The 27126-nt window shown below is 40.3% G+C and overlaps 1 protein-coding gene across 3 annotated transcripts in view; it reads left to right on the top strand.

Moving 5' to 3' along the window:
- NECTIN3 (nectin cell adhesion molecule 3) overlaps positions 1 to 23196 on the top strand; it is a 132058-nt gene extending 108862 nt beyond the window's left edge. For all 3 annotated transcript variants that reach the window (XM_084991367.1, XM_021070395.2, XM_084991372.1), the window contains 2 exons: positions 14325 to 14387; positions 15172 to 23196. In XM_084991367.1, coding sequence (XP_084847493.1) covers positions 14325 to 14387; positions 15172 to 15351 — 243 coding nt within the window. In that variant the 3' untranslated portion in view covers positions 15352 to 23196. The remainder of the gene's footprint in view (positions 1 to 14324; positions 14388 to 15171) is intronic.
- Positions 23197 to 27126: the final 3930 nt, after the last annotated feature.

The following is a 27126-nucleotide window of genomic DNA, read 5'->3' as shown; positions in this document are numbered from 1 at the left end:
AGGGATTACTATGTTCCCCATTCTATAAATGAGGAAACTAAGGCTTTAATGGGTTCATTTCCCCAAGGTCATTTCTAGTGAAGGGCTCCTAGGTTTGGGCTCTTACATTCCATGCTATGAGCTGAGAGAACATATGTTAACACTAACTAATGAGAGTTTACATTTATTTTTAGCACTTGTTAAATGCAAGGCATTGTCCTCAGTGCTTTACATGTATGAACTTACATATACCTCTTACCTGCCTTGTAAGGCACATGCCAGTATGATCCTCTCTTTCACACGAGCAAACTGAAGATCAGAGCGTTAAATACCTTTACCAGTGTCGCCAGCTATGAGAGTTGAGAACAGAACTCAGGCACTCTAGCTCAAGAGTCCACACTGTCACAAATACTGGAAAGATCACTGTCCTGGGAGTTAAGAAATGTGGATCCAGCTTTGTGTTCCAGTTGTGTTATGAGGGAATCCTTGGGGAAGTCCCTTTACCTCTCTGGAACTCTGTTCTCTCATATGTGAAAGGAGGGCATTTGTTTCTGGATCATCCCTGAGGCTCTTCTTGAATTAACGTTTTAGAATTCCTCAGATGAAAAGGGTGAAGCTGGTTTGCTGCTTCTGATTCATCAATTATTGAGGACCTTCTTGGGCTTAAGCAGCTAGGTTATCCCACAGCCTCTGAGACTGTACCCAGAAGATGCTCAGCTGCTTCAGTTTAATACATTGCCCTTTCCCTACTTACCAGCTGCCTTTGCATCCAGACAGAACTGAGCTCTGTGCTCTAGCACTTATTGCCATTTGAAAGCTATTTATAAGGGATATCATATGACCCCACTGCACGTATGGGTGGAACCTTGTAAGGAAAAAAAAACCTTTAAATTAAAAACAGTTGAAATATACATATGTCATCTCCTGGTTAAGAAAAAAGTTTAGCTATGAGGTGAAGCGCGTGCATGTTCTCAAAACAACTCACTTCGTCATCCAGCTTGCCCTGTGAAAGGTCTGTTGTACAGATTTGTAGCCAAGTACTTGAGGCAGATATTTTTTTCAACATTTCACAAAGTAGGGAAATGTTCAGGCATTAGTCATCTAAATATTTTAGCCATCTCGTTTTGAACTGAACACAGATTCCACTAAAATGATATTTTAAAATAAATAAGTTGAGGTTCGTACTGATGCGCCTCCTTTTTCTTTTGGATGCTTCACAAAATCTAGATAAGGAAGGATGAAAATAAAAAGATCCTTCCATCTATTTGTACACATATAAAGGGTCTAAAGTAGCTTGGATTTTACACAGAAAACTTACTTTCATAGAAAATGTTTGGATTACCTAGCTTCTTTATGTACTATTTTTGTGTTAATTATATTTCTTTTGGAGTTCCCATTGTGGCTCAGCGGAAATAAATATGACTAGTATCCATGAGGATGCAGGTTCAATCCCTGTCCTCGCTCAGTGGGTTTAGGATCCAGCGTTGCTCTGACCTGCAGTGTGGCTCGGCTCTGGCATTGCTGTGGCTCTGGCATAGGCCGGCAGCAACAGCTCTGATTAGACCCCTTGCCTGAGAACCTCCATATGCCACTGGTGCAGCCCTGAAAAGACAAATAAATAAATAAATAAATAAATATAAAAATTATATTTCTCCAAATCGTGCTGAATAAAAGACGATATGGTATTCAAAATTGATTTTAGAAGGGAAAAAATAAAATGGATATTTATGTTCCATTATTAAACATGCTAAGAAGTAAAACTTTCATCCTTCATGGTGTCAGGATATCTATTAGTCTCCACCCACATATTATCAGGAGGGTATTTTTCCTGTTGGCCTTTTTCTTTGATCTGCCAGGTACTGTGCACATTGACGGGAGCCCTCATTTGTTCTGTGAACACCGTAGAGCACCTAGACTTACTGTGAAATTCTATATAAGTCTCTCTTTCTGAGAACCTTTGTTCTTCCCTTACTGCTGAGTTTCCCCAAATCCTTTTGGAACTAAAAGTGAGATTCTCACAAAGCACTCTGAGCTTTTTTGGAGGAAAAGTGATGGAAGATTTTTTAAAGCCACTTACATTGAGTACATTCTTTCTCTCCTCTCTTCCAAGCAACTTTACATAGGAATGCAACATTAAAAAAAAAAAAAAAAGGCTTCAATCAAAAGCAAACATTATGCCTTTTCCTTGAATACACAGATGGTGCTTACTCTTTGATGTGTTGCCCATTCTGAGTCTGTTAGGAAAACATGAGTCCTCTTCCAAGTACGTGCCACTCTTCTTTAATAAAACATGCTTCATCTCTGTGAGCAAGGAAGGTCATTTTCTGAACTTGCAGCTGCTTCTCATCTTTGCATGAGCAGCAGTGTTTTCCTCCATGTGATAACATTTAACCCCTCCCATTTCATTGCATCTTGTCAACTCAGGCCAGTAGCTTTCACTTCCTCTGGATCCTTGACCTGTAATCATGCATGATCCTTTCAATCAGAATTCTTTGATTCAGCATGCATTCGCTTTTAGCATTATGGGGCCTATAAGGTGTTACCCATCTTTTGGAAGCACAGGAGCCCTATCCTTTGTACTCCTTCTCCTCCCCAACCTCACAATTCCTTCAATATCTGTAACTTGAGCTGCTCACTAACCCCCCTGGGGATTTTACAGTCTTTGTCCTCTTTAAGAACTGTCATTTCCCCCTTAGCTGGCCTCTGTGATATACTCTCTTCTATAATGGAGTATTACTTTCTTCTTTCCCACTGTGCTTTGAAAAACCTATGTTCCATTTTCCTGGTTGGAATGTGATTTTTTTTTCACGATTCTTAATCTGTAGTAGTAATTTCTATCATCCACACTGTTTTCCTTTTCACAAACAAATATACCTTCTGTCCCATAAAACTGTAATGAAGTTATGGTCTACATGTATTCTTTTTCCCCTTTATTTTCTCTTTGTGTACCTGCTTGCAGCATCTGCAGACTTAGTTTAGGGCTATAGGTCTGTTGGTGTTTTCTCCCTTCTCTCACTCCCTCTTAGAGGTTGAGTCCTGGATCCTCCTGTGCTCTGAAAACCTAGTCACACTTACCCTCATCATTATGACCATCATCGTTGGTTAAGTGAACATTTCTGAGGCCCTGCTTTCACTGTGTTGCTCCCATAACCTAGGATCCTGGCAGCTCTGGATGCTGGGGGCTCTCCCTCTGGCACTCTGATCAGACCCCCGTACCCAGCCCACACCCTCAATGTGGTCACACCAGTTCTCCCTGCCACCAGTAAAGTCTGGGTTCTCACTAATATTGTTGAACCTCCACCTCTCCACAGCTGATCTTCATTGCTCTAGCCTCTGAACGCCTGTCATTCTTGCAATGTGTATTATAGGTCCACAATATGTTATCTACATTTCTAAAAATCTCTAGGCAGCTGAAGTTTTTCTCAACTCATTTTGCACCAAAATCTAACCTGAACTGCTGATTCTCATGAAGTTATACATAATTATTCCTTTCTTTACTTTATGTGAATGCTCATATTTCTCTGCAGAAATATGTATATGCCTGATTATGGGGTTCTATACCAGGCCCTCCTGGAGATTTTTATAAATATATGGAATAAGTAGATATAACTTTTCTAAAAATCTGAAAGATTCTAAATTCCAGAATATATCTGTTCCTAAAACTTTCAGATAAGAAATTGTGGACGTGTAGTGATTTGAGGCTATAATCACATCAGATCAGTAGGCACCTATAGTGTGCTGGGTACTGTGGTAGCAATGAAAAAGTAAAAGCATAAGACAGGTTTCCCACTTTTAAGTAGTTTGCATACAAACTATTGCGTTGTTTAACGGGGGTTTAGAAGACAAGACACATGAAACAAGGTTGTAAATTCCTGGAGGGCAGGGGGACAAACATATTCTTCAGAATCCCTATTTAAAGAGTATTATGATGATGAGGTTATTTCTGAGGACAGACTATTAATTTCCAGCCTGTTTAGAAACTATAATAAGTCCTATCAAATCTCAGGCCAGATATCCCAGACGTGGTGGCACCTGTCTTCAACACCATATCTAAACTGACTGATTGCATGGGACTGAGGAAGGAGCTGTTGCTTCAGGAGCATCTGCCGCCAGCTCCCAAGGGGCCTCTCTAGGTGTGATCCATTCTAGCCAGGTTCACCCACAGCGCAGGGCCATTCCAGTTTGGGCAGGAAATACCATGAATATTGAATTAATTTAAATGCCTTTTGGGTTGATACTTTTTAAAATTTGATTTACTCCCTCTGCCCTTTCGCCCAAAAGTTCAGATTTTAGTTCCTTGTTTTAAATAATGGAAACGACCATGTCCTAGCAGACTGACTCCTTTCAGTATTCAGGGCTGTCAGTATTCAGGGCTGTCATTTTCCAGGGCAGTGGCATTTACATTTACGAATCCCAGGTTAGGTGGAGGACCTGTTATTTGCAGTCATTAGTCCAAGCTTGGAGTTCTCTTGTGGCACAGTGAATGAAGGGTCCAGTGTTTTTCACTGTGGTGGCTCAGGTCACTGTTGTGGCACGGGTTCGATCCTTGGACTGGGAACTTCCATATGCTGTGGACGCGGCTCAAAAAAAGAAGAAAAGAAAATACCCAAGCTTTGTTTGGCCATTTAAATTATGTTGCATGAAGACAAAATACTACTTCTCTTTCTCTCCCCTTCTCTCTCTTTCTCTCTTTTTTGGGGGGGCCACGCCCATGGCATGGGGAATTTCCCTGGCCAGGAACTGAATCTGTGCCACATCGGTAACCAGAACCACATCAGTGGCAGTGCCAAATCCTCAACCCTCTGAGCCACCAGGAAATTCCACAAAATGCTATTTTAATTGTTGTTTACTTTTAGTAAGCAGTGTTTCTTGGCTGATAGAGGAGTGGCATCTAAGAAGAACATATCTTGAACACTCAGTTCTGACTCTGTAGGGTAAATTGAAGACATATGAAGATCCATGATTCATTAGCTAAGCAACTTTATTTCCACTAGAAAGATTCCCTTCCTTTGGTGTCATCTGCTTCACTCTCTTCCTTAAACCACTGGTGCTGTGAATTCTGTTCCAACCACTGATGTGTTCTTAACCCAGGAGCTGGATTCCAGCTCAAAGTGCTTTCATGCAGGTCGCTCAAAATGTTAGTGCCTGTGGGCAGGGAAATACCAAACTAGGGTTACAGCTACTTCTCTAATTCAAACAGAATTGCCTACTTTGAGGTTTATATTTACAAAATTTCTGTCCCTGAAGGTTGATATTAACTTTCCATAGCAGGTGATTTCTCTTCTGTCTCACCTTCTTTACTGTCATTAGGTTATCTTCCTTTAAAAGAAGAAATAGTATATATTACCTGTATTTTCTTTTTTCTTTCTAGGAAAATGATAAAAATTACCATTCAACTAAATGTAAGACCCCCAAGGAAAAAAATGCATGTAATTATTAACTAAAAATATCCAAGGATACTTTAGATTGTTTATGGGATAGCAATCATTAGGCAAACAGATCAAAATCTGTTTATATTTCATTTTCTATCCTTTAATTACATCCTTAGAAGACACAGTAGATTATTCGTAAGGGGGAAGAAAAATCCCTGTATTAACTCACCTTTCAGTAGGAAGGAATGTAAGAGTAGTGGTATTCTGCGTCTAGTGTATGGCATTTTTTTTCTCAATCTAAAGCATGTTTAGTGTTGAAGATTTTAGGATACTCTTTTTACTTTATCTTTTTGCTAAGAATAGCAAAACTTATTCATCACACAGAAATTCTTCCTAGAGTATCTTTTTCCAGTGCCCTGAGTCCAGAAACATTGAATTAAATATGAGATTTGGGAAGGCCCATATTAGTAGTTTCAAAAGAGGAATTAGAGTTTGGTTTATGAAGATAATATTTCTGCACAAAGTGGCTTGCAGCACAATACTGTGCCTGCTATAGAAGAGGCAATTTAATTAACATCTTTGAGGATGTTTGGATATGTGGGTAAAAGATGCATTAACGGCTCTGAATTGAAGGTTCACATTGTGGGCAATTTGGAGATAAAGTGAAATGCGTGGGTAATCTGGTACAGCATGAGGGCAAGGGGATGAAGAGCAAAAATGCCCATTGTGATGAGAACAACATAACATTCTGATGTTAAAATGTGCCCATATTTATTAGTGGTGGGAAATAAAACCTGTAAATGCATAATTGTTTGATTTGTGTCCTTTAAATAGGGGGTATTTATGCTTAAGCGAACATCTTAGTGTTATATGTGGGTGTCTTATTTGCCTGCAGATAATTTTCCATCATCTTTATCATCAGTCTGCCTTAATCAGGTACTTTGCTCTGCATATATATTACAATTTAGGTGAAGCATCACTTTCTCATGTATTTTAAGGTAAGGATGAAGTGAGACCACAGCCAAGATAAGAAATTTCATTAAAATGTGTCATATCAAATTTTACTTTGAAAAATTAAAATCTAGATGTATACCTAGTAGAAGTAATGAAATTTATTTAGCAATGATAAGAAGAAACACTCTTCCTTTTGGATAAGACAACATTTTCAACAACAATTAGGCTGTTATAAATCTGTGGTGACTTGAGAAAAACCTAATGCTACCTTGTGGGATAAAATATCTGGTGTTCTTCTATCTTATAATAAGCCTCATGATTTAAGTCCACATTTCAAAAGTTTGCTGTGAGACCATTCTGTTGTCATTTCTGCTTATAATTGCCTCATTGCAATCTTTAATATTATAAATTAGGGGACTGGACATTGCATTTTAAGGTACTATCACTGAAGGCTATAAACAATAAAATAAGGGGAAATGCCCTAGAAATTAATTTTATAAAGTGTTCTCCTTCAGCAAGTGACTGTTATGTGTTCAGCCCTAGGCTGGGGCATATTAAATACTCTGAGAGTCCTAAACTGCTCAGGAAAAGCCCTGCCTTTGTTTTTCTTTAATCAAGGCTAGAGCCCAAGCAGGAGGTGAAGTTAACTTAGGCCATAGCTTCTGTTTGACCAGTTCAGATGAAGACGACTCAGAACAGGTGGTTACACTGATAAGTCCTAATCATTGCCAGTCTTTCCTCTCAGTTTTATGCCCTCTCTCCTTTCCAATGCCCATTGTGTTCTTGCTTTTGCACCTCTTTCTGTGGTCAAATTAGGAAGAGACTGGATAGACTCAATATTGGAAGATAGACAGTTTGGTGTGACAGTTTAAGATACACACTTTGGAATTACATAAACATGAGTCTGAATCCTAGCTCTGTGAACTTGAGAACATTGCCTCTATTCTCTGAACCTCAGCTTCCTCATCTTCATTATAGAAACAATGATAAAATTACTTTAGGAGATGGTATGAGAATATGAGGACATCGGAAGCATATTGTGCAACACCTATCTTAAGGGGCAGGGAGTAGGGGAAGAATCTTTTTGTCAGTCCTTACAAGTTACAATTGGTTTTTTTTTTTTTTTGCTTAAGCAGAGCCTAGTGATCTCTACTTTCACCATGTTGGCATTATTGAGCCAACTTCTATGTTTGCCTTTTCTCCTTCTTTAACCTTAAACCCTCTTCTCCAGTCTATCTTTATAAGATTTCTGAGTACAGAAGATCTAGAACTTATTTTTGTGGCATTCACTCCCTTTTCTTGAACCAATGCAAACCTAGCTCTGCCCAGTTCCTTGCAGTTGGGAAATCAGACCCCCAGGGTTTCTAGTTCCACTGGCACAGATTTCCCAACATACTCTAGCACCCAAGACTTTTGTGGGGACCCCTAACCGGGAGTGGGAGTCACAATAGATCCTCTGCTTGAATAATACATCTGCATCTGTTCTGTGATAGCCCCATGTGAGGTTTGGGAGAAACCTCTTGGTCACTTTCTTAGAGTGTTAACAGGAAAAGACTTATAGGACGGAGCTCCCAGACAGAACTTAGAAGTGAACCTTACTCTCCCAGAAATTGAGTCAGAGGAGTTGTTAAGCAAATAAAAGCTCAATTCGTGGGGAATAAGATCCAGGTAGACTTTATGCATTTAATCTGTGGTAGTGGCCATGTGCATAGCTCATGATTGATTCTAGATACTAGAAACCTAAGAATTAACTAAAAATTAATAAAGAATAATTTCTGGAGTTCCCGTCATGGCTCAGTGGTTAACGAATCCGACTAGGAACCAGGAGGTTGCAGGTTCGGTCCCTGCCCTTGCTCAGTGGGTTAACGATCTGGCGTTGCCATGAACTGTGGTGTAGGTTGCAGATGCGGCTACAGCTCCAATTCGACCCCTAGCCTGGGAATCTCCATATGCCTTCATAGCAGCCCAAGAAATGGCAAAAAGACAAAATAATAATAATAATAATAATAATTTCTAAATTTAAAAGGAAAAGGTTGATTAATAATGTAACACCACTTTGACATCAACAGAGAATGCTTCACAGGCTTTTGAAAAACCCTAGGCATTCCCTTTTAGGACAGTGTGTTAAGAATCCAGCATAGTCCCTGCTGTGGCTCTAGTTATAGCTGTGACATGGTTTGATCCCAGGCCTGGGAATTTCCACATACCATGGGTATGGTCAAAAAAAGAAAAACCCTACATTCTTAAATACTCCTATCTTTTATAGAATTCATCTATGAGTTGAGAATTACAAAGACACAGCTTAGCCGTTGCTGAGCTCATTAATTACCCAAATGACTATTCCATGATAGAAATCTCCTCTATCTTGATTCAAACTGTGTCTCAACAAAATTACAAATTACAACTTGTCGTAACCTTTTCAGATCCACTCATGGATGGTTAAAACCAGCAATGTTAAATCAGTGAATACCAAGGGTCTACTATAATAATAAGAGCAGTTCATGTGAGCAACTTGAGTATTTATTGTGGAGAACAGTAACAATTATATAGCTCAAATAAATGCCTAATTAATGTTGTTGTAAATTTTGCTTGATTAGAGCAGTCTTCATAATTGTTACTCATACAACATGACCAGCCGCTCTCACAAGTATTAATAAAAGTGAAGGGGAAATTCAATTTTTGGTTCTCAGTTTCATAAACTATTTCAGAGAGGTACTCAGTAGATAGGAATGAAATATCCTTTATGCCCTGAGGAGTCCATACTTTATGTATTGGTATAAGTTTTTTTTTTTTTTAACTCTATTGAGATACAATTGACATAATAATATGGACCATTTTAAGTGTGCAGCTTGATAAACTTTGCCAAATGTATACGTTCCTGTAACCACTACCTCAGTTTCTATCACCTGGAAAATTTCTGATATATACCCTCCACCGTGACCACTTCTTCTCAAAACCTCTGGCAACCATTAATGTGATTTTTATCCCAATGTCTTAGTCATATGCTTTTTAAAAATAACTTCATATAGAGGGAATAACTGTGCTTTTTCATATATAATTTTTTTAGCATAATGTTTTTGAGATCCATGTTGTTGCATGAATAAATTTCATTTCATTGCTGAGTAGTATTCCACTTAATGATTGCACTGTAATTTGTTTAGTCATTCAATTGTTAAGGGCTGTTTTGGCTAAGTATTTTAGAATATAATGAATTTTTAAAAATCTTTAGTTTTTTTGGAAATATCTTTGCTTTTGGTATCAGGGTGATGTTAATCTCATAAAAGCATTACAGAGCATTTTCTTTTCTCAATTTGCAGAAAGAATTTAAGGGTCGTATTGATCCTTTAAATGTTTGATAGAATTTACTAGTGACTCTATCAGGGCCTGAAGTTTCTCTATGAAAAGGACTTTTTGTCTTTCAAGACACAGTTGAGGTAGAATTATAGTTTAGTAATACATTTGTTATTTATTCATACTTCATATACTCTGAGATTTTCTGCTTTTGCACACTAAAATATTTGGCTATGTCTGGTGTACTCTAAGTGTCAGTGCAAAGTTACCCAAGGATGTGACATGGAAGCTTAGCAGATGCTTGAATTGAGAAAGTATCAGTGGAGGAGAGACAAGTTACACACTAGGTGTGAGGTGGTGGAGTGCTCAGTTTATCTTTGCTCACAACCTTAGCAACTTTTAGGTATCTTGTTAAGTTGAGGTTTTAAGAGGTAAGTTAATGACCTTTTAGAGTTTAAGAGGTTGAATTTTTAATAGATATTATCTTTTCATTTATCTCCTAAGATGGCAGATGCTTGAATATGTTTACATGCTAAGAGGAAGGGATCCGTGGCAAAAAAAAATTTAAATAAAAAAGAGAGAGAGTAAGAAAATTGAGAAATAGGAGAACGATATGGAAGTTCCTGGAGATGTGGGAGTGATTTGCCATACTTAGAAGGAGTTCTGCTTCTTCCAGGATTGAGAAAATTCTGGACAAGGCAGATGTCATTTGGGACAAGGAATTGGAGGGAGCATGTTAGGGAAAATTTGGGAAGGTAGAAAAATGTGTTTAAAAAGAATAATGTTTAGGGCTTATAGATCACAATGGTAGAGTCTAGGCAAAAAGGAGACATAGTTCTAAAGAAGGAAGCACAGAGCATTTTGAGGATGAAATTATGAAACAAGACAGAAGGACTCCAATCTGGTAGCAGGGATAATGGTTCCAAACGTAACTCTAGTTTGAGATTTTTCCACTGCCTAAGGGAGCAGAATGTCCAGGGTTATCACAGACTTCCTGACAATAGCAACTTGAAATCTTTGTTCTGTCATCACTGAAAATAAACCTTAGTAACTCTAAAACCTCTGTTTATAGGATTTGAAGGTATTTACGTGGAAACATGTTAAGATATAACACAGTAAAACATGGAGGTTTTGGGTTATTTTAAAATTTTATTTATTTATTTATTTATTTATTTATTTTGCTTTTTAGGGCCTCAATCATGGCCTATGGAGGTTCCCAGGCTAGGAGTCCAGTTGGAGCTGTAGCTGCTGGCCTTTGCTAAAGCCACAGCAACGCAGAATCCAAGCCATGTCTGCAAATTACACCACAGCTCACGGCAGTGCCAGACCCTTAAACCACTGAGCAAGGCCAGGGATTGAACCTGCATCCTCATGGATGCTAGTCAGATTCGTTAACCGCTGAGCCACGATGGGAACTCCTCTGTTTGTATGTTAAGTTAGAGAAAGTAAAAATAATTATTAAGATAATATTTAGTACAACTGGAAAAACTAGTGTTGGAAGACATTTTGGAAGACAGAAATGTAAGTCTACGTAACTTTAGTAAATCAGGAAAGTGAATTTGGGTTGTAGCTCAATAGAAATTGTTACAAGATAGTACATATAAGTAGGGCAATCAAAATGTGTATTAGAGATTCACAGTATCCCAGGGCTTTCTGGGAAAAAAAAATGTAAGAGTAATAGAATAATATATGTCATTTATCCATCAGTTAAAGTATTCTAGGTTAATTCAGTTTTTATCTGTCAGGCACCAAACATTTGTAAGGTATCATGCAAGACTAGTGATTAACTTTTTTTTTTAAAGTTAGAATAATGCAGCATTTCAAGTAGTTTATGGACCAGCAGAAAGAGAGCATGTGTACCAGCCACCATTAGATTAAATTAAGTTCCTATGTATCTTGTCAGAAGCTGGGTGGCCACACAATGCAGACACAGCTCCAGCATGCTCTTCCATAGCCCCGATCTCTAACACAGGGCCATCCCTAGGACGTCTGTCTATATAAAGAATGTGGTTAACTGTTGTATTACAAAATTCATGGCCTCATGTGAGGTGTAGTGATTTACTGATGAAGGATTATTATACAGGTTAGAGAAACAGAACCTAACATCTGCTCATTGCCAGTCAGTGCAAGTGAAGATTACTCAGTGTCCAGGCACCATTTCTTTCTCTTCAGTCCTAGGAACTTTCTTTTTTTGTCCAATATTTTCAAGTGTACCACTTCTGGCTGACTTTATATCTCAGGCCATGAGAAAAGGGTAGCAATGTTATCGTTACTCATAAAGCCATGGCTTGTCTAAAAGAGCATAGAAACAAAAGAAAATGCTAATTTTAATTTAAGTATATTTTTCTGTGTCTATTTTTCTTGATCAGGGCCGACTACTTACTTTGTTAGGCTCCCAGTCAAAGCAAAAATGCAGGTCCCCTTCTTTAAAAATTAAGAAGGTCGAGATGGCAATAGTAGGCTCCTAGACGGACATGAGTGAGAGGCTTGGCCCCACTGAGAGGTATCCTCCAGCACCTGCCAGATATGCCACAATGTGGAAGGCATGCACTCCTGACCCGACCCCTCCCTGCACCAGCACTCAGGCCCCCGCCAGGGCAGGGGGCAGCAGCCATCACTGGACAGGGCAGGGAGGGGAAGATGGGAGGGTCAGGGTGGTAGCAGCCAAGAACCCAATCAGACAAGCAACAGGAGACAGGGCATCCTTGGGCTGAGACTACAGGTCCCTAAGGCATGCTCCTTTGTCCCTTTGTCACTTAGAAAACACAGATTCACAATAAAATTATTACAAAATGTGCTATGACAACCACAAAACACTGAACCCAAAGTGGGACCCTTCTGATCACAAGGCCTGGTGTGACTGGTCCATGAAGCAGACCCTGCCTTGGGCTTTTACCAGGGTGTACTGTCAATATCAACTGGTCGTGTGGAAAGCACCCTAGAATCATACAGAATATGACTGGAGAAGAAATTTGTCACAGATATCTTACAGTTTGGATAACATGACATATGACATGGGATATCAAGAAGTGATAGCTGAGATTTCAGTAAAGGTATTAGTTAGCTTTTGACTTCTTACTAGTTCAGAACCATAGGCTGGGGGAGTGAGGATGGAGGAGGATAGACAGAAAAGGTTTTCTGTTTGCTGGGGTTGAAAGATAGAGGCATTAGGAACTATGAGACAGACAGATCATGATGTATACTGTAACCAAGGTATAAACAGGAACAATAGCAAAAGTGGGAGTAAATAAATTAACTTTGATGAGTAGTGTGAAAAAGCCTGGTAGGAAAAAAAAAAATGATGTCAGGCCAAAATGGGTAGTATTTCAAGTGCCAGAGGCTAAGAGGCATCTTTCTAGACCTAAAGGACAGCATAAGCAAAGGCAGTGAAATGGAGAGCTTGTTGACAGATATGCCTACATGCTGGCCTTTCAGACATTCTTTTATTATATTTATTGAACATCTATTTTCCATGCACTCAGTGCTAGAAGCAGGGGATAAAAAAAATATAGGATTAGGATTCTAACAAAGCATCCACCACTTGCCGGCGTGTAACTGGAGACACCTTGCTTTAACCACTCTGAGCCTCGGTTTTGGTCATCTATAAAATAAAGACATGAGTTTTTATAGAATTATTGTAAAGGTGAAATAAGGGGGATGGTGTTTGTAAAATACTCCAACCAGCGTCCTCCATCTAGTGAAGAAGATAAACAAATAAACAATTGTGGAACAATGCTATGAAAGCACAGAAAGGAGAGTACTCTGCCTGAAGGTCTTGTGCTCGGCTTCCTGAAGGAAATGACATTTGAACTTGGGACCAAAGGGAAGTATGTGCTTATAAGCCAGAGGGAAGCTGAGAAAGTTTCTTCTTTGGGTAAAGTTTAAAAACAATGATTCTCCGTTATGATTTGTGTGGGATTGGGGGATAGGGAGTGTCAGCAGGAAGAGAAAGCTGACTTTTATACATACGTAGATAAAAACAAAACCACCTTTCATTAGTACCCCAGACCACTTTCAGCTAATATGAACTAGTAGACTCTTTCACTGAGAAAAGGCAAGAGACCTGTGCTGAGGGCTCCCTTAAGCAAGACATAAACAAGTTTGCGTGAGAGCAGTTATTCTGTGTATTTTCTTCCTTCTACAAGAAGTCTGGAGCCAGGAAAGAGAGAGAAGATCTCAAGAAATGTAGTCGCTTTTCCCATTCTCATGTGGAACATTTTGCATAGTTGGCAGACATTTGACAAGACATGATTGGCTCTTTTAAAAATAGGAGTTTGGGGAGGTCCCTTCTTGGCTCAGTGGTAACGAGTATCCATGAAGACTCAGATTCAATCCCTGGCCTCGCTCAGTGGGTTAAGGATCCAGTGTTGCTCTGGCTCTGGGATAGGCCGGCAGCTACAACTCCAATTCAGCCCCTAGCCTGGGAACTTCCATATGCTGTGAGTGCAGCCCTTAAAAAAAAAAAAAAAAAAAAGACAAAAAATAAAAAATGGGAGTTATTAGTCCTGGTCAACCTGTTTGATCATGTGTTTGGTGCTTTTATATCTAGTCACTAATGATGGAGCATAATGTGAGAAAAAGAATGTATATGGGTATGTGTGACTGAGTCCCTTTGCTGTACTGTAGAAAATTGACAGGATGCCGTAAACCAGCTATAATGGAAAAAAATAAAAATCGTTAAAAAATAAATAAATAAAATGCATGTCTTTTTCTCTCTTCTCCTTCCAGACTGAACACTTGCCTCTGCAGACTCAGTTCAAGGAAAGAGAGGCTGGCAGTCTCCAGCACTCTGTAAGTAACACAGTCCTGTGGTGGGATCAGCCCAGATGGAGCCGGTGGCCACCATGTTTATTAAAATACCATTGTAGTTACCTGAGATTTCATTTTATTCACCTCAGCTCAGAGCATCTGTAGTGTGATTTTGTGAAGTCCTTGAGCTTGCTTATTCCTCTTAGAAGTAATCAAGTTTTATGAAACCAATAACCTGACAGAGGATCAGTACCAGAGACACCACGGAGCATCAGAGGGTCACTTTATGGTGTCAGCTGTGACCTAGAGTCAAGCAAGGAAGAAAGGTCAAGATAGGAGGGTATTTTCGACAGCATTTCTTATTCTCAGCTGTGTTGGGCATGCAATCAACTACCAGTTCATTTTGCTGTGCTCTTCCCTAATTCCCCAGTGCTGAGTCCCAAGGCTTCTTTTGGTTTTGTTTTAGTTTGATTTAATTCTCTGTATTTTTTTCATGCATGGATTCCAAGCTTGAGCCTTGCCAAGAGACTCTTGACACTCACAACTTTTTCTACAGCTTACTTTAGCTGATCCTGATGCCAAATGCCGAAACCTGAAATTAGTCACAGTTTTCTATTTAGGAGATGCCACCCCTCTTGTTCAGGTATTAGGAGCAAAAATGACTGGAAAATGACAAGTTGTTGAACTTCACCCTGCCCTTCAGTGGCTGGTGGGATAAGGAATCAACACAGACTGTAATGAATTCTCTTCTTGCCTGTTTTTACACAAGAGCTAGAAAACATGCAAACAGCTGCTCTGCTAATGTAAGCAATGTTTGAATTTTTAGAATGGACTGAAGAGCAGGCGATTTGACTATGAAGATGAGAATCCAGGGGGAGAAGATGGGATTCAGCAGATGTACCCCCTCTACAATCAGATGTGCTCCCCAGACTTGAGCCCTGGCAAACGTCATCCCAACCATGACCCGGAGCGAGTCTACATCAACCCGCGGGAACATTATGTGTGATCACACTCTTTCTCCCATGGGTGTTCTAACAAATGTTTATTCTTTAGACTGGGGAGAGGAACTGGGCCAATAGGTATGATTTTATTCTCTCTCCTATAAAACAATCCCAGTCTAAGTGTCTCGGAGGTTGTGAATGACTTGGAGCCCATAGTGAATTTCTTCCCTCCCTCCCCCGTTAAGAGTTTGTTAACCACCAGCTGTGTTCATGAACTTGACTTTGGCTTTGTGTGTTTCTGTGATGATAGTGTTTAACTACTAACAGTTGGCCTACAGTGGCATGTTCTTTTAAAAGTAGAGCATGTGCCTGTGATGACAGCAGTGATGTGCCACAAAAAAAGGCCCCATATGGAAGTAGTAACCTCGCTGGGTCTCAGGCAGACCAGCTTGTTCATCTGCAACTCAAACAGGCAGTAAAGAGCTCAGAATCCATCTCACTAATTATTTAGTTGAGATTTGGCTTTTCTCAACATGCTTCATACAATTACAAAACCTGTGTACAAACAGGAGGCCTGAGGAAAGAGGTAAAGTTTGTTGTTTATCCCAAAATAACAAGAGGCAGCTGAAACCTCCAAGCCTATTGTTTGCTTGTGATATTGTAATATGCATTTTTTTCTTGCTCACTGAGTCCTGAGGGATGCATATTTCTTGCTATTATCAACCTAGTGTTGAGTAGCTGTGTGCTAACCAAGGTTCTTCTCTTACTTGGTCATTGTTCCCACAGTCCTGTTCTTTATAAACCAGATTAGCCTATTTTCCAGCTATTAAATTCTAAAAGCCCTGTCTAAATGGTGGACAGCCTTGAGCCTTTTCCCTTTTTTCTTTGGCGTTGTGTATGACAAGCTCAGTTTTCACTACTGAAATTTCTTTCAAACTAATCCCATCCATACAGCCTTCAGCTACCCTTTGCATTCTTTAAACCATTGTTGTCCAAGTTTTATCTACCTCAGAAAAGCCTGCTGGAAAATCACCATGAACTCCTGTTCTTAAAACCCAGGTAGAAAATTTGAACAGCTGGGGGGGAAAGCCACTTTAATATGGCATATGTGCAGAAACCCACATGTGGTCCATGATCCCGCCTCCCCTTCTTAACCTGGTCAACAGTAAGTAAAGAGATGCTAAAACACAAGTAATACAGTGACTGGCTTACCAGTGTATCCTGCAATACCTGCTAGCAGACAGGTGTGCCTGATAACATCTATGTGAAGTTTTCTCACTTCCCTTTGCCAACTTGCCCGCACTGAGCTTGAAGGTAGCAATTATTGTGGGGTAAGCAGAGGAGAAAGCACAGGTCTACATTCAGATATCTGTCATTCTCCCTCACATCTTAAGTAAAGCCTTGCTTTACTATACTATGTGTTCTGGAAGACCATGGGTCTGTCGCAGATAAAAAACACACTGCAGACTTGCCATGTCTTAGGAAAGAGTGATATTAAGTGCTAAAATAATACACATTTCCAACCTAAGCTTTGAGGGCATGGGATAATATTAACATAGGTTTCTAATAGGATGCCAAAGATATGACTCATGTGCTGGCTCTAGTCCTCGCCTGGGTGTTTGTTTCCTTTTTTTTTTTTTTAATGGCAATGCTTGGTCAGTCAAATTATCTAAGTTGTTCTACAGTAGTAATACATCTCCCCATTATCTGGGTGACCAACAATTCTGTGAAAGACCATAGTTACATGGGATCAAAGGGTGAATTCCAAGGACCATCATTGCTGTACACGGTGCTACCTCAGAATCGGTTCACTGCCCTTGCTAGCGAGCTGACACAGAAAGATGTTACCTGACTTTATTACTTGGAATCCCATCAGTGAGTTAATGTAACTGAAGGTGAGGGGATCCTTGAAATTATTTTCCAACAGAAGGATGACTTTAGTCAGAGCTCTCTTTGGTAAGGAAGTGTTTTATAAATATTGGGTATTACAGGGGAAGAGACACTGTGGAGCACTGCCTCCTTTGGTGAGCTTTAAAAACGTCCTACACTAGGGATGGTTTCTTAGGTCCTGCTGGGAAGCAGGTTGTTGAATTCGTGTTACAAAAGTGTACCCTGGACCTACGGGGCAGTAGAGAGGTCTTTATTTGCACTCTGGAGAGATGAGGGAGCGCTGAGTTTCAGAGCCCTTGGACCTGTCTTCCACCCTCCCTACCGGCAAGAACCCACGATTGCAATTTTTAAGATTCTTGGTGTAGTTACAGAAAAGAAATCTCAGGAAGTAAATGCCTCTCTCAACAGTCAGTTCAATATCCTCTTTTCTTCTCTGTCAGCTAGGATATTTCTTTAACAAACTGGTGGATTTTTATAGCTTTTGGCTCCTTACACAGAGGCTCCTGATCACAGAGGTTGTATAGTTGCTTATCCTGGTGCCTCCCATTTCTTCTAAATACTGAGTGGAATAGAAAGGAGCTGTAAAAGGTTTTGATCAACCAGCCCCCTCAACCAAAAAATGCAATCCAAAATTAGCCTGTTGATCTCTAAATTGGGAGCCTAGACCACTTGACGATGGCCATTTAAATTTGGAAGGTAGACTCTTAAAGGTCAGTGAGTGAAGCTTAAGGAGATAAGCCACAGCTGATACTAGATACTCTTCCCAGAACTGGTTTATTAAAACACACTGAAACAGAAATAAATCCCCAGAGTGCTTATCCACTTATGGTTGCAGCTTTGCGTTGCAAGGGGGAGTGTACATGCTCCATCTTAAACACATGCTCTTCATTGCCCATTTTGTAGGCGGCCCAAGCTCCAGGAATGTGCATTATCATTGCAGTAGCAGATCACAAGGTTCTTTGCACCCCACACTAAAATAAAGCCTTTGCATCATTTAAGAATTTAGATTGATTCTTAAATGGCAGTGATTTATTATCTCTTCTATGAGGGTTTCCCTCTTCCCAGCCTTCTTTTATGTTCTAAAATTGATGAAGGCCATGCTCTTGAGGACATATAAAATTCTTACCTGTGCTGGCCTCCCTATAGCATGCACATAGTAAATGCACTAAAGAAAGTAAAAGAATTAGCCCCTTCATTAATTTGTTATGGTCTGTTTACTCATAAGGGTAATCTTGTTTCTTTGTCCATCCCTTATGAGAATGATTTCCTAATTCCTCTCTCACAGTAGTCTGCAATTCACTATTGTGTTTTTCATTGTGCAGTTTTCTCCTGCAGTGTGCTGGTCTCCTAATGCTATTCTTTCTATCCAGCAGATTTCCTCAAGACTCTTATTCCCTGGGGCATAGAGAATAGACATTATACCAAGATCAGAAGAATGGTTCTACTCCCACATTCACCCATTTCTAGCCATGGAAATTTAGACACATCCCTTAATCTATATAGGGTATCAGTTGTCCCTGTCTTCATGCAGAGATTATAAAACCTTCCCTGTCAGGCTCTCAGAAATGTGGGGAGAGTTAAATAGATAATAATGCATGGGAAATTGTAATTGCTCTTCAAGTGAAGATGCCTATGGCTCTATTATTGTTGCATTTTTAACCTGAACTCCCAGCACCCTTGCCAGCATCTCAGTCTTTTGCAACTTACTCATTGCCCTTTTGGGTTTGTTTCACATTTTTTGAACTCCCAGGGTTGGTAGCACCCTGAGAGTGGACAGCTGAAAAGAAAGCTGGCTTTAATAGAAAGCCAGAAGAAGAGGAAAAAAGGTGTGAGGTAGAAATGTCAGGGCCCTCACCTGTGACTCAGCTTGTTTTTCTCTTGTTCCTGTGCTTCACTGGCAAAATTCTTTATCCTTGGGCCTTTTTCAGGCCTCTTAAGAGGATGGGGGGCTTCTAGTTCTTCTGTTAAACTGCTGTTTGCAAGCCTATTCAACTATAAACTATGCCTGGATTAATCTTATTGCCCCCAAAAGGTATTTGTGTTTCCTCCATTAAAGAAAATTGTTGGCTCAGTGGTTAATGAACCTGACCAGTGTCCGTGAAGATGCAAATTCGATCCCTGGCCTCGCTCAGTGGGTTAAGGACCCAGTGTTTCTGTGAGCTGTGGTGTAGGTTTTGTGGGTCACAGACGCGGCTTGGATCTTGCATTGCCGTGGCTGTGGTGTAGGCCAGTAGCTACAGCTCCAATTCGACCTCTAGCCTGAGAACCTCCATAAGCCGAGGGTGTGGTCCTAAAAAGACCAAAAAAAAAAAAAAAAAAATTGTTGTAAGCTGAACTTGGCCAATTTTGGTCAATTGCAGTCACAACGTGGTTTTGGTGGCCTTCAGTAGGTAGGGGTAGATGAAGGCTGTAGGTCTCCTCCTCCTAACCTTACCAGGTGGTACATTACACAAAAATCAGATTTTAAGCAACTTCTGTGTCATTCATGCATATAAACCAGCAGGCCTCAGAATAGACATTCTATAATAGTCAAGCTGTCATGTTAGCTTGAAAAAGCCCCCACCCTATTCTTTTAGAGAACCCAACAATATCTCATGTAAAGGGTTAGTAGAGGTGAATCCAATAATATTCCTGCAGATTCAGTGTCAGGCAATGTGATCCTGTTTAACTTTTAGACCCAGAACAGGTTAGTAATCTAGGAATCCTGGGACTAATGGACTTGCTAGAGCTTTATGCCCTGTTTGTGGAAGGGATAGAGGGCCCTGTGGTAGGTGGGCCAATCCACATTGTCTAACACCACTAATTTGACCACTAAAAATAATCACTTATTAACACAGTCTCTGATGCTCTGGTAGTAGCCTCTGAAGTGACTCGAGTTTTTCAAATGCTAACAACCTTTGGAGGATGTATTCCCAACTGGGAAACTTCACATGTTAACTAACCACTCCTAGAGTGTATATTAAGACCAATTAACATATGTCAGAAGAATTTAAATTACATAGAAGAATGTAACGGAATTTAAGGATCCTCACGTTATCACACCCTCATGCTTGGCTGAGGTCCATTCACTGCTCTAAAGTCAACCACCTGCTGAATAATCTCACCAGCCCTTCTCCTTAGTGACAGCCTTTTCCTTCTCAGGTGTGTGTGGGGAGGTGCGGTGGGGAAGAGAGAGAGGAAGGTGGGGGAGCACCACTTGAAATTCACAGTTGAAAAAATTTTGCAGTTCATATACAAAAGAACCCTCACATCTACAAACATCTCACTATTTCAGGCCCATTTTACTCTCTTTGCTTTAGCATTATCGCCGCAAAATGGTTAGAGGTAGGAACAGAGGCCATATTTACCTTGACAGCTGAAATATGTAAAATAATAGATTTATTTCAACTGTATTTCCATTATCAGGTTAGTTATTCTCTACTCACGTTTCAGTTCGTGGAAGTCTGAAAGTCTGAGTAGAAGAAAAGAGAATGTCAACAATTCAGATGACACTAAGCATCTTTTTACTAAACATCATCAGTTAAGATCGTGATATGGAAGTTCCTTCTGTATCTTGAGGAGAAGAGAAACCACCATTGATAAATAAAGATTCTCTCCATTCCATTGGTTGGGAACAAATCCCTTTCATTGGCCCACTCCCTAAAATATTTTCATTAGTGATTGAGAGCTAAGACCATGATGCATATCAAATTACATGCTTCTAAAAAGTTCTCGCTGTATACTATGTCTGATACCTCCTGCTGGGAGGTGTAGGGATAAATGCCAGAGTTTCAGGGGAACAGATGTTGTGAATATTTACGAAAAACAGCAATGTCTCTGTGAATTAAAGATCTGCAGGGCCCTGTCCAGTAAGTGCTTTCATCCTGGAGCTGTGTTGTTGATAGTTGCCGTTTGTACAAGATTTACACAGGAGGCATGTCATTTCCACCCAAGGAGCTAGACTAAAGGACTTGAAATTATTGCTAGATTATAACTGCCATCCCAAACAATCTTCAGTAAATAAAGACCAGCTTCCTGAGGTATAGTATCAATGTTTTACTCCATCTAGAGGTGGGCGACTGCACAGTTCCCTTCTTAAAGTTTTTCCCAGTATTCCCATTTAAAATGTTTATCCTCAGGGTCTCCTGTGGCCCAGCAGGACCCTTGTTAGCATGGCCTAAACCAGTTGTATTTATTATGGTGGCATGGGATTGAACTGTGAAAGTTGATTAGACCAGACCTCCAGGGAAAGCCCCATTGGGAATCCAGAACATCGGATTTGCTACGCTGGCTTAGAACTATGGCCTATCCTGCTACAAATACGTCAGACACTCATGATGAAATGTTTTACATGTCTCTTCCAGAGGTTAGGAATATACTTCAAACCTTTGTAATGTCACTTAATAACTGATGGGGGTGGGGGCGGGTGGGGGCATCTATAAAGCCTAGGGTTCCACATGAGTCCCTAATGCATGGACACCGTTGTTTTGGTTTTCATTATTCTTCCCAATAGCGACCAGGTTTTTTTTTTTTTTTTTTAATACACCCTAATAAATTGATCAGGCTAAATTAAATTCCTCTCATAAGTCATTCTGATGGCTTCATGTCCATCACATTTTAACTACAGGCAGCAGTATTTTGTGCTAAATGCATTCGTTTGCACTTACACCCACACTGTGGCTCATTAATGCCTCTGTCTTTTCATGTGGCCTTATGAGAACTTGTTGCTCTATTCCCTTCAACGGAGCGCTTTCATAACCCAGAAGAGCATTTGCCATCTTAGGTTTCATTGTGTATTTGAAATGCCAAGTCCTTTGTAAAAACAAGAAAGAAAAAAAAAAGTTAAGTAGCTGATATTGCCACTTGATCCCTAGATTATTCCACTTGTCCATCCAGAAAAGTTCCTGTTTATCCTCTACCTTCTGTTTCTATTTCTAAGCCAGTGCTTTAAGACATAACATCTGCTCCAGCCTATTCACTCTGCATGTGGTCTTAACCTCTTAACTTCCTTACTTCTCAGTTTTACGCCTATGAATCAGTACTCTCCACCTCACAGGGGCTTTAGGGAGGAGGGGAAATAAGATGTTTGAGGGTTGTCTTCATTTTAAAATGATTTTATAAAAGCCCCTTGGCTTAGAAAAGAAAAATCCTATAGCTATTATTTTTTTCTTATCCTTTTGCTATTTTTATTTCTTAAAAGTGATCTCTGTCTGAAGAGAGTCTTCACCTTGGTTTTAGCTTTCTTCCCATTAACCCTTTTCATGCTGAAATTGTCTTCTCTACCTTATCCATGCTCTGAACTCTTTAGCTACAGAGCCAAAACTAATTCTCCCATAACAAATTCTACATGTTGTAACGTCCATCACTAAACAAATTAAGATCCTCCAGAAAGAGGCATCTGGCTCTGGACTTAAGATGTCAGAATGTAAATGAGGTCTCACTCTAGCCCTGGCAAGACCTCTCCATGTGCCTTGGTCCTCCCTGTATCAACTGAGGTTAATTCTGCTATCTCACAGCACCTGGGTGTTATGAGTCCTGACAAATAAATGGTGAAAAGCATCTTGCAAATGTTCTGTACTTTATAAATGTGTAGTGGATAATCTGGGGAGTCCTCAGATAGAAATGTGTTCTTGTGTAGCTCAATTCAGACTACTAATTCGTCTATTGCTTTCAAAAGGAATGTTTTACTAATCTGTTCTTTTTAATTATGAAAATTAGTTTCTAGTCATTTGAACTATTTTTATTTTTCTGTGTGGGAAGAGATCAATAGTATACAGAAAATACCCAAGTCATATTTTAAGTGCTAAAACTGAAAGGGTTGCATAACAACATAGTGGGTTAAGAAGGAGGATTCTAGTGCAAATGTGGTGAGAAATATGAAGATTATCTTTGGTTTTGATATTGTATTATAAACAGTAGGTGTTGATGTGGTTGTTTTTAGATACTCTTTATTTTTAAGTTACCAGAAATTGTCTTTTATTTTTGCAGTTTTGAACTATGTGGTTCTTGATATGTTTTGAATAAAGTTTTTATCGACTAAACTTTCCCATTTTCATTTTTGTCAATAAATCAAATATGATTAAGATACATATAAAAAGTAAATTGGGATATGGTTTTTAAATGTGTGACAAATTACGTATTATTGTAATTGCTTGTGAAAATTAATACTTTTTAACAAAACTAAATGTATTCTACTTAGAGAATTGCTCGTTCTGAATTAGTCCTTAGGTGTTAAAATTTCCTTTCTTTTATGAAATGGTATTGGTGATAGATGGTAACTTTTTAAATGTTCTTATTTAAAAAAAAAAAAAAAGTTGACATCTATGATGGATACCTGTATTTAGTTTTAGGGATGGATGTTTTACTGGTCTGTGAAATCTCAAAATTTAGAAACTACTTTAAAACAAACATTTTATTGAGATACCATAGTATTCATCCTCTTAAAAGTATAAAACTCAATGCTTTTTAGCTATTCAGAGAGTTATGTAATCATCACCAAAACCAATTTTAGATTTCTTTTGAGAAAGAAACCCACTCCCATCCTCTCCTTGCCTTTGCTCCCCCTTCTTCTTGCCAGTCCCTGGCAACACCAGTCTGCTTTTTATCTCTGTGAATATACCTCTTCTAGATGTTAGATATAAATCTAATCATATAATAGGTAAGCCTCTTTCACTTAGCATAATGTTTTCAAGGTTCAAACATGCCGTAGCATTTATCATTCATTTCTTTGTATTGCCGAATAATATTCCATTATATAGATATGCAACATTTTATCCATTTGTCAGCTGAGGGACATTTGAGTTGTTCCCACTTTTTGGAAATAATTACAATTTATTCATGTACAAGTTTTTGTGTGAACATGTGTATTCATTTTTCCTCCTATATACCTAGGAGTGGAATTACTGGATCATATGGAAATTCTGGCTTAACATTTTGAGAACTGCCAAATCATTTCCTAAGGCTGCTGCACCATTTTACATTCTTACCAACAGTGTATGAGGGTTCCAATTTCTCCATATCCTCACCAACACCTGTTACTGTCTTTTTGACTATAGCTATCCTTATAGGTGTGAAGGGCTAGCTCATTGAGCTTTTTATGTGAATATCCCTGATTGCTAATGATGTTGGTTTGTTTTCTACAATCCACTAAAAATGTAAAGGCCTTTTGACCTCGTGGGTCATATTGCAGGCTGGGTATGACCCACTATTAGCCAAACTCTGACCTAGAGGGTAGAATCAGTAAACAAATACATTAAAACAGTATTATAAATACAGTCTGTATATTTAAGAATGTAAAGGAAAGCTTGAGCCATTTAAAGGAAAATGTGGAAGGAGTTCCCATCGTGGCTCAGTGTAAAAAACCCAACTAGTATCCATGAGGACATGGGTTCGATCCCTGGCCTCACTCAGTGGGTTAAGGATCCAGTGTTGCTGTGAGCTGTTGTATAGGTCAAAGACACAGCTCGGATCCTGTGTTGCTGTGGCTGTAGTGTAGGCTGGCAACTACAGTTCCAATTTGACCCCTATCCTGGGAACTTCCATAAGCCACAAGTGCAACCCTAAAAAGACAAAAAAAAAAATGTGGAATATTAAAAATAATACATGTGGTAGGGTACTGACAAATCAACTTGCTGGATTAAAAACTAACCAAGGACATTTTTCACAGAACTCGAACAAAATATTTTAAAGTTTATTTGGAAGCACAAAAGACCCAGAATAGCCAAACACATCCTTAAAAAGAAAAATGGAGCTGCAGGAATCAGGCTGCCTGACCTCAGAGTATACTACAAAGCTATAGTCATCAAAACCACATGGTACTGGCTCAAACAACTACAGATCAGTGGAACAGGATATAAAGCCCAGAATTAGAGAGGACAAGATGGCAGAGGAGTAGGGGGACATGCTCGCCCTCTCCCACAAACACAACAAAAAAAGCACATCTACAGAATAAATGACTTACACAGAACAGCAACCAATCGCTGGCAGAGGAACCTAAACTCCAATAACGGCAAGAAGTTTGTGACATTACTGGGCAGAATGGGAGAAAGGAGGAGAGTGAAAGAAGGTGAATCTGAGCGGGATGGGCACTCCTGAAAGGGAACTGCGGAGGAGAAAGGGATCCCGCACCCTGGAAAGTCACCTACCGGGGGAAAGAACAACGAACCAGAGGAATCTCCAGATGCAGAGAAGAGTGTAGCAGTAAGTTGGAGTACGGAAAAGCCGATCAAAAACCGAATGGACCATCTGAACTACGGGCACAATCACCAAAAATTGAGACGCCTGGGTGGGGGCTGGGCACCAAGACCTCGGCTGCAGAGGTTAGTCCCCAAGAATGGGCTGGGGGGGGGGTGGGGTAGAGCGGAAACTGCTTGGGAGGTCTAGAAACCATTTGACGGGGCAGAGACTGCCTAGGAGACTAGAAAACAAAGCTGTCGCAGAGGAAGGGAGCAATACTCTAGGAGCGGGGAAGTGGAAAGCCGCATCAGAGGGAACCTGGGAGAAGAGCCTGGTCTGCACCTGTGCTGGGGAGGGGAGAGAAGAAGGGGTGGGTCCCCATAGAATACCCCCCACGCCACAGCAAGCTTACAGGACCACTAGCTAGCTGAAAGCTGTGCTTCCCAGTGCATCCCCTCCCCCCACCCCTGCCACCCCCTACGCTCTCGCTGAACCTGGGGCTGCCTGCCATCCAGGAGGGCTGGCCTCAACAATTGCCTGAAGCCTACCACCACAGGGGCTGTCCCTGCACAGGCCTGCTTGCCCTTTGGAGGGGCTACACTTCCTCAGAGCAGCACCAAACACCACCAGTCCCTGAGAAAAGGCCTGCAGCCCAGAAAAGCTAGAACAAGCCTAGCCAGGCCATGAATAGATCTGCCTAATTCTCGGACGGTTTTTCTGAGTCAGGCTGCCCCGGGGAGGAGCCTCTTGGGTTTCCAATGGCCCTGCTACCCGCCCAAGCCCCCAGGGGTTGCCCCACTCCCGTGGAATAGCTGCTCAGCACCACCAGCCCCCTGGAGGAGCCTCTGCAGCCCATAAAAGCTGCAACAAGCTTGGCCAGACTGTGAAAAGATCCGCCTACATTCGCAGGCCGTCCTTCTGAGTTGGGCTGCCCTAGGGAAGAGCCTCTTAGGTTCTCAGTGACCCAGATAGCTGCTCCAGCCCCTAGGGGGTGCTGCACTCCTGAGGAACAGCTGCCCAACACCGCCAACCCCCTGCAAGAACCCCACAGCCTAAAAACACCAGAGCAAGCTCTGCATGACCAAGTGAAATCTGCTACCATCGTGGTGTGGACCTCCCAGTCCTGTCTGCCCTCAGGAAACCCTCCTTTGCTTCAAAGAAATACTGTTAGCCCCATCAACACTCCAGAAAAGCCACACTGCCTCAAAAGAGATTGACCAACAACACCAGCCCTCAGGAAATATTCCACGGCAGTGACAAGGCAAACACTGCCCGATAACGGAGAGTACAACTCCCTCAGGAGAAAGAAAACAACAAGCAAGATGAAGAAGCTGAGAAACCACCCCCAGTCAAACCAACAGGAGAACTCACCTAAAACAGTCAACAATGAAACAGATCTCTGCAGTCTGACAGACCTGGAGTTCAAAAGAGAAATAGTGAAAATACTGAAGGAATTAAGAGAAGATATGAACAGTAATGCAGATACCCTCAGAAAGGAACTAGAAAATATAAGGAGGAGCCAAGAAAAACTAGAACATTCATTTGCAGAGATGCAAACTGAACTAGGGGCAGTAAAAACCAGAATGAATAATGCAGAAGAACGAATCAGTGATATGGAAGATAGAATAATGGAAATCACTCAATCTGGTCAGCAGACAGAAAACCGAATCAAAAAACTGGAAAGCAATATAAGAGACCTATGGGATAATATAAAGCAGGCCAATCTACGCATAATAGGAATTCCAGAAGGAATAGAAAAAGATAAGGGGATGGAAAATATATTTGAAGAAATTATC

The sequence above is a fragment of the Sus scrofa genome, chromosome 13 (genome assembly GCF_054392235.1).
Source record: "Sus scrofa isolate SSC_HxYL_T2T_F1_AM1 chromosome 13, Sscrofa_HxYL_maternal_Yorkshire_Landrace_v2.0, whole genome shotgun sequence".
Lineage (NCBI taxonomy): Eukaryota > Metazoa > Chordata > Mammalia > Artiodactyla > Suidae > Sus > Sus scrofa.
The sequence above is the reverse complement of the archived record's forward strand: the minus strand, read 5'-3'. Positions and strand labels throughout refer to the sequence as shown.